General features: G+C 33.5%; 1 protein-coding gene and 1 pseudogene across 1 annotated transcript; one reads left to right on the top strand and one right to left on the bottom strand.

Annotated features, from left to right (window-relative positions):
* Positions 1-2,278: 2,278 nt before the first annotated feature.
* Positions 2,279-4,317, top strand: LOC115963084 (cytochrome P450 71A1-like). Its single transcript, XM_031081971.1, has 2 exons — positions 2,279-3,226; positions 3,604-4,317. The coding sequence occupies exons 1-2, from the start codon at positions 2,294-2,296 to the stop codon at positions 4,216-4,218; spliced, it is 1,548 nt and encodes a 515-aa protein (XP_030937831.1). The 5' UTR covers positions 2,279-2,293; the 3' UTR covers positions 4,219-4,317.
* Positions 4,318-8,748: 4,431 nt separating this feature from the next.
* Positions 8,749-10,446, bottom strand: LOC115964268 (annotated as a pseudogene).

The raw sequence follows: 10,446 nt of genomic DNA, 5'->3' as shown, positions 1-10,446 counted from the left end.
CATTTAAAAAAAAAAAAAAAAAATTACCTAATTTAAAACACTTTCAAATAACAAATATAGACAGTTTAATTTAAAAATTCTAATATATTCTATTAATCATACTTTGTTAGAAAATAATCACATCATTTTAAGAAGGGTTTGGGACTAACTCTTATAAATCTTATTAACTTGATTCATTTTTCACTTAAGAAAAAAAGTAAATCGTTAAATTTTTTCACGCACTGTGTGAGTTTGTGACTAGTACGAATATAACTACTCATGGACTATTTCCGAAGAGGATTGGAGCAGAATGCTCCTGTCTTTGCTTTCTTAAATATATGTGATGTTGATGGGGCAACTTTTGCTCACTCTCAAACAGTGGTTTTGGGGCTATCATACGTGACCATGTCGGCAAAGTGGAGGCCACCTTAAGCAAACACTTTGCTGCGCCTCTGGGAATGCTAGAAACCGAAGTTAAGGCCATGGAGGAGAGAGTGCTCTTTCCTTGAGACGTGGGAATCTGAGACGTTGTGGGGAGTGATTCGATGATTGTCATTGATGCTTTGATGGGTTCTAGTGATCCACTAGTTGTTATTGCCAATATCATTGAGAGGACTCAACAAAAGCTGTAAGATTTTAGAAGTGTTCAACTATCTCACATAAAAAGGTAGGGCAATTGCCCGGCTCATGTTTTGGCTCAGTATATGCCAAAAACATTAATTCTTTTGTAACTTGAACGGAGGAAAATTTATTTATAATTGAGATTTATAATTGAGTTTGCTTTGACTCATGATATATCATTTTTATCTTCTTAATAAAGTTAGGATATATATATATATATATATATATATATATATATATATATATAAAGCACGCGTGTTTATTTCTTGCTCTGGATGAAAAAATTCTGATCGTACCAATTTTATTTTTTCATGATTGAGAGCCAATAAATGTTCACGGACTAAATCCAAAGAGGTTTCGAGCTTAGTGCTCTATTAATTATTATCAATGAAATGACTGGTACTGTGACCCATTAAGCACATGGAGGGGGCAGGCGTTCGAATTTGATGAAGCATAAGATATAGAAGGCAATGGTGAGTTTCCTGTGCTGGCTTTACTTACATACCCCACATAAAGAAGAAGTGACAGCCAAAAATTTTCCTTGGTAGGGTGGGGAGCCAAGCTCAATCACTTTTGATTTGCCTTATGTAATATAATAGAAATATTATATATAACAAAAACTAGCGTTTTTCCAATGAATGAGAAAATCAAAGATGATCCAAATTTTTAACAGTAAAAATTATAGCATTTTCATACCTTCCTTAGCAATATAAATATAAATTTTAGTTGGACAGAAATTAGGACAATATCTAGAGTGCCATTAGTAATTTAGTTTTTTAAATTATTACTTTTTGATACATTAATAATCAACTTGAAGGGAATTTGAATTATGTATGTTTTTTTTTAAAACACCAAGATATGTTAATTGAACTAAGCTAGTCTCTTAATTATGTATAGATAACTAAGCGGAAAAGCTAAACTGGACTCTCTCACATTCTCTTTTATATTATTATATCGGATAATTCAAAGTCCAATCATATAAAATGACAAAATTAAAATTAGTTTTAATGGAAATATAGCATATTGGATTCGGGTTCAGTGCAACGCAGTTGCCACATCCTGTGAGATGTAAACATTTATTGAATTATATATATATATATATATATATATATATATGTATTAATTGTATGGTGCAATTGGATCTCAATCCTAACCAATCCATTAGTCAGCCACCGACAATTTTCTACACTTCAATCAATCCCAAAAAAATTAAATAAAAAAACTTGCACAAGCAAAACATGCTAGGATTCCCACGTCATTTTATAATTAAAATGATAAAAGACGCATCATTCAACTAACAGTTTGTCACTTTGTTTATTGGATATATAATTTATAGATTCTTTAAAAAAAAAAAAAAAAAAGATAATTTATAAAATCATACTTGATTGTAATGGCTGAAGAAGATAATATTATTTTCACTATACTAATGAATAAATATATGTGATTGAGTTTAATCGAAGAATATGAATCACAACACCAAAAAACCTATATTTAACTATTGAAAAATGTGAACACAACTCTTGAATCAATACTTTTTCTTTAAGTGTAACTGTGAGTGGATGATATACGTAAAAAGTAAAAGTGATGGTCTACTAATTACAATTGATCATATTATCAAATTGTAACAAATTGTATGATCATGGAAGAATTGATTATATATACTTGAAGAGCTCATGCAAAACACTCACAAGAAATGGCTCTACTATTACTGCTGCAGCAATCATGGCAAGAGCTACATAAACTATCCTTCCAATTAAATCCCCTCCTCTCCCTCTCTATCCTCGTCACTTTTCTTTATGTCTGCAAGCACATTAGAAGTGGCAAACTCAATTTACCACCATCCCCACCAAAGCTACCATTCATTGGAAACCTTCACCAGTTAGGAAGATTCCCACATCGCTCTCTTCAAGCTCTCTCAAAGAAGTATGGCCCTGTAATGCACTTAGATTTGGGGCATACTCCAACCCTAGTGGTGTCATCTGTAGCTATGGCCAGAGAAGTAATGAAGACACAAGATATCGTTTTCTCAAACCGGCCAAAAACTACATCTGCCAATATCTTCTTCTATGGATGCACAGACGTAGGATTCTCATCCTATGGTGAGTACTGGAGACAAGCTAAGAAAATTTGTGTTCTTGAACTTTTGTGTCTCAAAAGGGTGCAATCTTTCCAGTATGTGAGAGATGAAGAAGTTGCAATATTAATCAATAATATACGTGAGTCATGCCTCCAAAAGGCTTCTCTTAATCTAAGTGACATGTTGATTGCAACCACAAACAACATAGTCTCTAGATGCGTACTTGGACAGAAGTTTGAAGGTGATGATAAGAGCGGGTTTGGGCACCTATCAAGAAGGATGATGGTGCTATTTACAGCATTCTGTTTGGGAGATTTTTTCCCTTTTTTGAAATGGATTGATGTCCTTACAGGGATAGTACCAAGTATGAAAGCCACTTTTCGAGAACTTGATGCTTTCTTTGATGAGGTTGTGGAAGAACACAAGACAATGAAAAGTAATGAAGAAAATCCTAGCAATAAAGATTTTGTGGACATTCTCCTCCAACTTCAAAAGAATCCCATGCTCGACTTTGAGCTCACTAATGACAACATCAAAGCAATCCTAGTGGTCTCTCTCTCTCTCTCTCTCTGTGAATTATGTGTCACTAATTACTAAAATGTAATTAGTGATGTTCGGATACTACAAATTTTCTTTCATAAATTTTATAAACTAATATGTCAATTTTTAAACATATAAATAATTACATTTATTATCATATTAATTTATATAAATTTTGTAACAATTACATTTATTATCACGTTAATTTATAAAAATTTTATAGTAAATTTTGTAATAACTTTAACTAGCATTTTCAAAAGTAATTTAGATATTTATTTATTAGGCTATTAAAGTAATACTAATAACATTCATTATCACTTCACTTTGTAAACCTTTTACAACAGAATTTGTAGCACCTTTTAACATTTTCCTTTCTATAATTTCAGGACATGTTTGTGGGAGGAACAGATACTACTTCGACAACTTTGGAATGGTTAATGGCAGAGCTTATCAAAGCTCCAAGTACTATGAAGAGAGCTCAAGAAGAGTTGAGAAGAATTGTGGGAAAGAAGTCAAAGATAGATGTGAATGATATTATTCAAATGGATTACTTGAAATGTGTCATCAAAGAAACTCTAAGACTTCACCCACCAGTTCCTCTTATGGTACCTCGAGAAACATCAACAAGTGTGAAATTTGGAGGTTATGATATTCCACCAAAAACAAGAGTATTTGTCAATTCATGGGCAATCCATAGGGATCCTGAGGTATGGGATAGGCCAGAAGAATTTCTCCCAGAGAGATTCATAGACAATCCAATTGACTTCAAAGGCCAAGACTTCGAATTGTTCCCATTTGGATGTGGGAGAAGAGCATGTCCAGGTTATACATTCGGTGTTGCTTCAATTGAATATGTGGTTGCCAATCTCTTATATTGGTTTGACTGGAGGTTGCCCAGTCCTAGTGTTAAGGGAGAAGACTTGGACATGAGTGAAGTTAGCGCCCTTGTTGTGTCCAAAAAAATTCCTCTTCATCTTGTACCATCACTGCACTCTCCTTGATCTGTCTTTTAAGAGATTCATGGATAGGTTCTCATAATAATGTTATTTTTCTGTGTTCACTTATTTTGTTTTAGAATTTTCTGTTGTTTCTTAGTTTAGCATTTAAATTTAGGGTACGTTTGGTACACTGAATGTGGATTACAACAGAAATTGTAATATTTATTACTGGGAATAAAATGTGTTGTAATGGAATAACTAAACATATTCATTAGTTTGGTTGTGAGTTGTAATATTAGAATAAAACTTTGATCTATTTTAGGAAATATCTCATTCATACAATTATATTTCCTAGAAAATAATATATTTTAAATTTTAGAGAGATGAGTTATTTTTTTATGATTTTTTATTTCCATAATTGTTAGATGGATATAGAAAGTTTATTTATTTGGAAATATATTAATGTTAGAAGTTACTACATCTACTAAGGAATAACTATTACAACCCTTTTAGATAGGAATAGTTATTCCTTATTTTAAAGAATAGCTATTCATAAGGAATGACTATTCCCTATAATAAAAACATAACCAAATTATTGAATAGCTAAACCATAGGAATAGCTATTACATTACAATGCCTATTACAGTCTACTAAACGTGTCCTTAGTGTATTGGGACATCGAACTTTAACGGTGCACTGCAGTCTGCACTCACTTTCCGCACTTGCTACAAATACAAAGTCGATCAACTCTTGAACTCTTGAACTCATAGACATCATTAGTTATTAGTTAAAATAATGGGTTTTAAATTTATTATTTCTTACTAGTTTACTTTTTGAAAGAAAAACTAGTAGTTTATCTCATGAAATTGAATTATGACTTGATTCTACTACGCCTCATTCCATTTAAAAAGTTAAAAATCATATGTATTAGCTTGATATTTGCTTATTAATTAAAGAAGCAAATGACCCATATTTGAAGAGTATTAGAATATAATGGTTATAAGCAATGCTATGGACTTTTGTCACAACCTTTTTCAAAACTTTTTAAAGTAGCAATTTGTAATTGGAGAAATATTACTTTCATATAAGTCCGCAAGATGAAACTTTTACTATATAATAATCACAACATCACATATCAACAATTATGAAAAATTTTGGGTAACCAAACTTATTTAATGGTAAATGATTAAATTCACCACTTTCTAATAATTTAAGCTTTTCAAAAAAGTGATAATTTATCATCATTTCTCTTTTACCACTCTTTATTTTTAATTAGTCGCAAACCCACACGATATGTGGGAATAAATAATTATTTTGTATTGTAATATAATATATAATTTTTAATCTAAAATTTTTTGAAGATAATTTGTTCTCTCTAAAAATTAAACAATTTCTATTTTCCAATTACTTTATTTTGGTCCAATTTGTTACACTCAGTCCAATTTAGTCCACTCAGTCAATTTCAGTCCCCCTTTAGTCCATTTTAGACTAATTTGGCTTTAAATTAATTCTTTTTGTAGATATTCTTTTCAAGTTTAGCTCAAAAATTCACTTTTTTCTTCAATTTTGGGTTGAAAATTATGAAATTTTATTATATTTGAGTTATGAATGCAAATGCAAGGTTATGAATGCGAAACATGTGTAGGCTTGTAGAAGTTTAAACCTACATACCAAATTATGAACATCTTATCATTAATATCCCCAGCTTGTTTTATGGATCCCCTCTTATCTTATCTTTATAATTAAGTAGGTTTTGGCCACAAATGTTGTTTTCTGTATTGTTACATCGTTTTTTTTTTCTTCCGTGAATCTGTAGCTCTTTAGACTTTGGAGACACATTTATAGAATTGGAGGCACATGGACGTGACTGATTTAATTAGCATCAAATGCTGGGATTTTACTGCTCAAGATTCCACGACACAAGCAAGTGCGCCAAGTCTTGATTCTTTAAGCTTGTCAATCACCATCTTTGATTAACATAATTAAACATCATGTGAATTGTAAGACTGGAATTGTTAGGGCATATGTGAGATGAGAAAATATGGTATAGAACTTTTGCCAAAACTCGTTACATGAGAGTTGTGGAAAAATTATTTAAGTTTTTGTGTTCCTATCATTGCTTGCAATCATAAGAGTCCATCTTCTTAAGGCCTACATTGGGTGTGTTCTAGGTAATTCTAGATTTTTTTTTTTTTTTTTTTTCTTCTGGTAATTCTAGATTTTACAAGTAGCAACAATAAGTTCCAATAGCAATTGATCTTCTTTCTTTTTCTTTTTTTTTCTTTTTTTTTTTTGGGAAATAGTATAGAAGCATCTAATTCTTTACCTGGCTGCTGGCCGTGACATTCTCACGCATTTCATAACTAAAATTTCTCTTATCCTTCATGCAATTTCAATATATAACTTAGACCATCCGGAAATTTATTTTTATCCTGAAATTATTCAAGCATTAAAATATCTTCTAAGGTAACACAAGAAAAAGAGAAATAACAAACAACAACCATAACTTCTAATTGATTATTGTGGGGCCAGAGAATTTGTGGTCCCGGCCCACTTTCTATTAAGGCCCAAGACCCGCGCCGAGAAAAGTAGTTGCCGAGGACAAGCAACGAAAGTCCAAATGGCCTAGAGGTATAGCCAAGGATGACCTTGTCCTCGGCATCCCAAGGCCTAAAAGGGAAGAAAGACACGTCATCAAAGGCAGCCTCCAAAGCGCTCCCAGAAGAAAAGGCGAGTAGAATGGGACTCGCACGAGAGTACAGTGTGGAAGTGGTTCAAGGAAAAGACGTCACTTCCGCATTGAATGCGCCAACAAATGTCCTAGCCACATTGATGGGAAAAGACCCCTGAATAGTGTGGCTTCGGTTATTGTAACTAACAGAAAGTGGGGGGAGGTGGCTGATGGGACAGGCACTCGAATAGTTACCTGCCTGATCGACAGATGGAAGGTAAGGATCAACTGAGAAGGGCTATATAATGTAAGGATTTATGCGCCAAAAAGAGGGGGCTGAAACAATGGTACCCAAAAAGTGAAAGGAATAATAAGAACGTTAAGCTCAATGGACAAGGTCCATGGACAAATTTAGTTCATCTCTGTGCGCCCACCATGAACACCATAACTAACCACTGTTCGGTAACCAAGGCCTAACCTTTCAGCCCACTCTCTACAAATTTTATTGTTTGGCCGTTTAACGTCCCTTTAACGTACAAACCCAATACCAATTTGGGATCGTTACAAATTGAGTCCTTACAATTATATTTGGAAAGTAATTGGTACTTTGAGAAGTGAAAATTTCTTAAAAACGGTTAAAACTCCATATACCTCAAATTTCTTTTACTTCATCAAACACAATTGAGAAAGAGATTCCAATAATTGACTTAACAAAACAAGATTAGGTTGAATTTTTCTTTCGAATAACAAGAATTTAGAAATTTCTTTTTTGCTTTTTGATAATTCTCAATGCAATTTCAATATTGTTGGACCGTGAGCTGTGTCATTCCACCTCAAAATCAATTGGTGATAAGGAATTAGAAATTTCATTTTGGCTTTTTGATAATTCTCGATGCAATTTTAACACTGCCGGATCGTGAGCTATGTCATTCCACGTCAAAATCAATTGGTGATGAGAAAGACATACTCAAATCTTTTATGGCCTTCAACATCACACCATGCAGACCTATTTTTAGAGTGATTGTAAGGAGTCAAATTGTGGTCCCCCAACAATTCCTCCCTGACAGTGACTTGAACCCATGATCTTGGCTCTAATACTATTTGTTGAACCATGAGCTGTGTCATTCTACCTCAAAACTAATTGGTGATGAGGAAGATATACTCAAATCTTTTATGGTCTTCGACATCACACCATGAGGACCTATTTTTAGAGTGGTTGTAGGCAGTCAAATTATGATCCTCCAACAAACACATTTTGAAGAGTTGCTTCTGCATGTTGGCGTTTGATAGTTATTTTTTTTTTTTTTTTTTTTTAATGCAGCTCTTTAGTTATATATATATTTCAAGTCTTTAATCTTTAAGAGATGAGTTGTAAAAAGATGTATAAAGATCACATGGAATCTTGGAATGTTTTGCTCATGCATTTGAAGATGTAAAAAATTTTAGACTACCACATCACCTAAATTCTTCGAATTACATATTTAAACAAATAAAAAATTCAGACATATTTAGTTTTATATACCAAAATTATTCTGTGAACCGTATGGCCTTAATTGGGAGGGTTTGCTACATGAGGGTACATGTGCTTAAGTAAGTCCTATACATTATGTGTGTACTAAGTCGATCCTAATCTATAGAGGCAACTCGAAAAAACTCCAATAGCATTTAGTCTCTATTTTGGAAATATTACATCAATTCTTCTACAACCACATACTTTGACACACATCATGACATTCTCACCTATAATATCCATAAGTATAAAGAACTCAGATTTTTGCCATCCTCCATTTGTTTTTATAGCCTCATACATCCCCAAGTCTTATTTTATTCTGAAATATTCAAAGCTTTAACAACATTGATTGATATCTGTAAAAATAAAACAAGAAAAAGAGAAATAACAAAACAACAACCATGACTTCTTCTTAATAGATTATATTTGGAGAGTACAAAGTTGGTACTAGGAGAAGTGGAAATTTCCTATGAATAGTAATTCCATATGCCTTGGTCATATCTAGGTCCTTCATAACTTCACCACCAGGCAACTCCCAGTTGAAATGGTATAAAAGATTAGCTGTCACATATTCAGCTGAAGCAATCCCAAATGTCATTCCTGGGCAACTCCGTCTCCCACCACCAAATGGGATGAAATGAAAGTCTTGACCCTTGAAATCATCTGAATTCTTCAGGAACATCTCTGGGAGAAACTCTTCTGGTTGGTCCCATAATTTAGGGTCTGTTTGTATTACCCATGCATTTACATAAACTGTCATTTTTGAGGGAATATCATAACCCCCCAATTTAACATTGGTTGAAGTTTTACGAGGAACTAAAAGTGGAACTGGTGCATGTAGTCTCAAAGTTTCTTTAATGATACATTTCAGGTACTGCAAATGGGCAATATCAGTATCATCTAGTTTTGATTTATTTCCAATCACTCTTCTTACCTCATCTTGAGCTTTCTTCATTATACTCGGATTTCTCACTAGCTCTGCCATTGTCCATTCAATTGTTGTTGCAGTAGTTTCAGTTCCTCCAGTAAACATGTCCTGCAAATTATAAAAGCATTATCAACTTTGCCATGTACACAATTTTTTTATAACTTGTTGAGATGGTAATTGTAAGTAGTGAAAAATCAATTTTACCAGAAACCACACCTATATCACTTTTATTTTTCACCACTGACAACCTGTCACTTCATGATAAGTTGTTAAAATGGTTGTGGAATAAATTGTGTACCCTCTACATTTTATTCAAACATATAGCTTTAGCCAGATGTGTGTGATTGGATACTCGGCTATAAATGAGAGATAGAAATATACCAGTATGACTGCTTTGAGATTGTCTTGGGTAAGCTCAATTTCAAGCATGCCCTCCTTTTGAAGCTTGAGGAGAATGTGCAAAAAGTCTTTTTTATCATCATCCTCATCCACATTCAGGATCTTATGCTCTTCAATCAATTGATCAAGTAATGCATCCACCGCTATTGAAGTTGCTTTCAAACTAGCAATCAAACCTGTTAAATTATCCATCCATCCCAAAGAAGGAAAGAAATGTCCAAAACTAAAAGCAGTAACTTGCATCGCCATCCTTCTTGATAACTCTCCGAATGTGCTCTTACCATCTTTTACCTCAGTCTTTTTTCCAAAAACACATCTAGAAGAAATATTGCTTGAAACAGCAAGCAACATGTCAGTTAGATTAACTGGACTTTTACTGAGACATGCATGTTGTATCTGATTCACAAGTAGTGTGACTTCTTCTTCCCTCACAAACTGAAACGATTGCACTCTTTTCAGGCTTAGAAGTTGAAGTAGAGTAACTTTTTTCACGTTTCCAGTAATCACCATAGGGTGCAAATCCAACATTTACACATCCATAAGTAAAGATATTGGCAGCTGTGGTTTTGGGTCTATTTGAGAATACAATATCATGGGTTTTCATTATTTCTCGAGCCATCTCTGCGGATGAAACCACAAGAGTTGGAACATGGCCCAAGTGCAAGAGCATTAGAGGGCCATACTTGATAGCACTCTAAGAGAGCGGTGAGGCAGTCCACCAAACTGTGTCACTCCATGTAGCTCTTGCCAAAATTGCTGTGGTAGTAGTGATAAGAAAGCCAT

This window comes from Quercus lobata, chromosome 10 (assembly GCF_001633185.2).
Source record: "Quercus lobata isolate SW786 chromosome 10, ValleyOak3.0 Primary Assembly, whole genome shotgun sequence".
Lineage (NCBI taxonomy): Eukaryota > Viridiplantae > Streptophyta > Magnoliopsida > Fagales > Fagaceae > Quercus > Quercus lobata.
This window is presented reverse-complemented; position numbering and strand designations above follow the sequence as displayed.

Coding starts and splice junctions, on each gene's coding strand:
- LOC115963084 (XM_031081971.1), top strand. CDS start 2,294: ATGGCTCTACTATTACTGCTGCAGCAATCATGGCAAGAGCTACATAAA. Junction 3,227..3,603: donor ACATCAAAGCAATCCTAGTG/GTCTCTCTCTCT, acceptor CTATAATTTCAG/GACATGTTTGTGGGAGGAAC.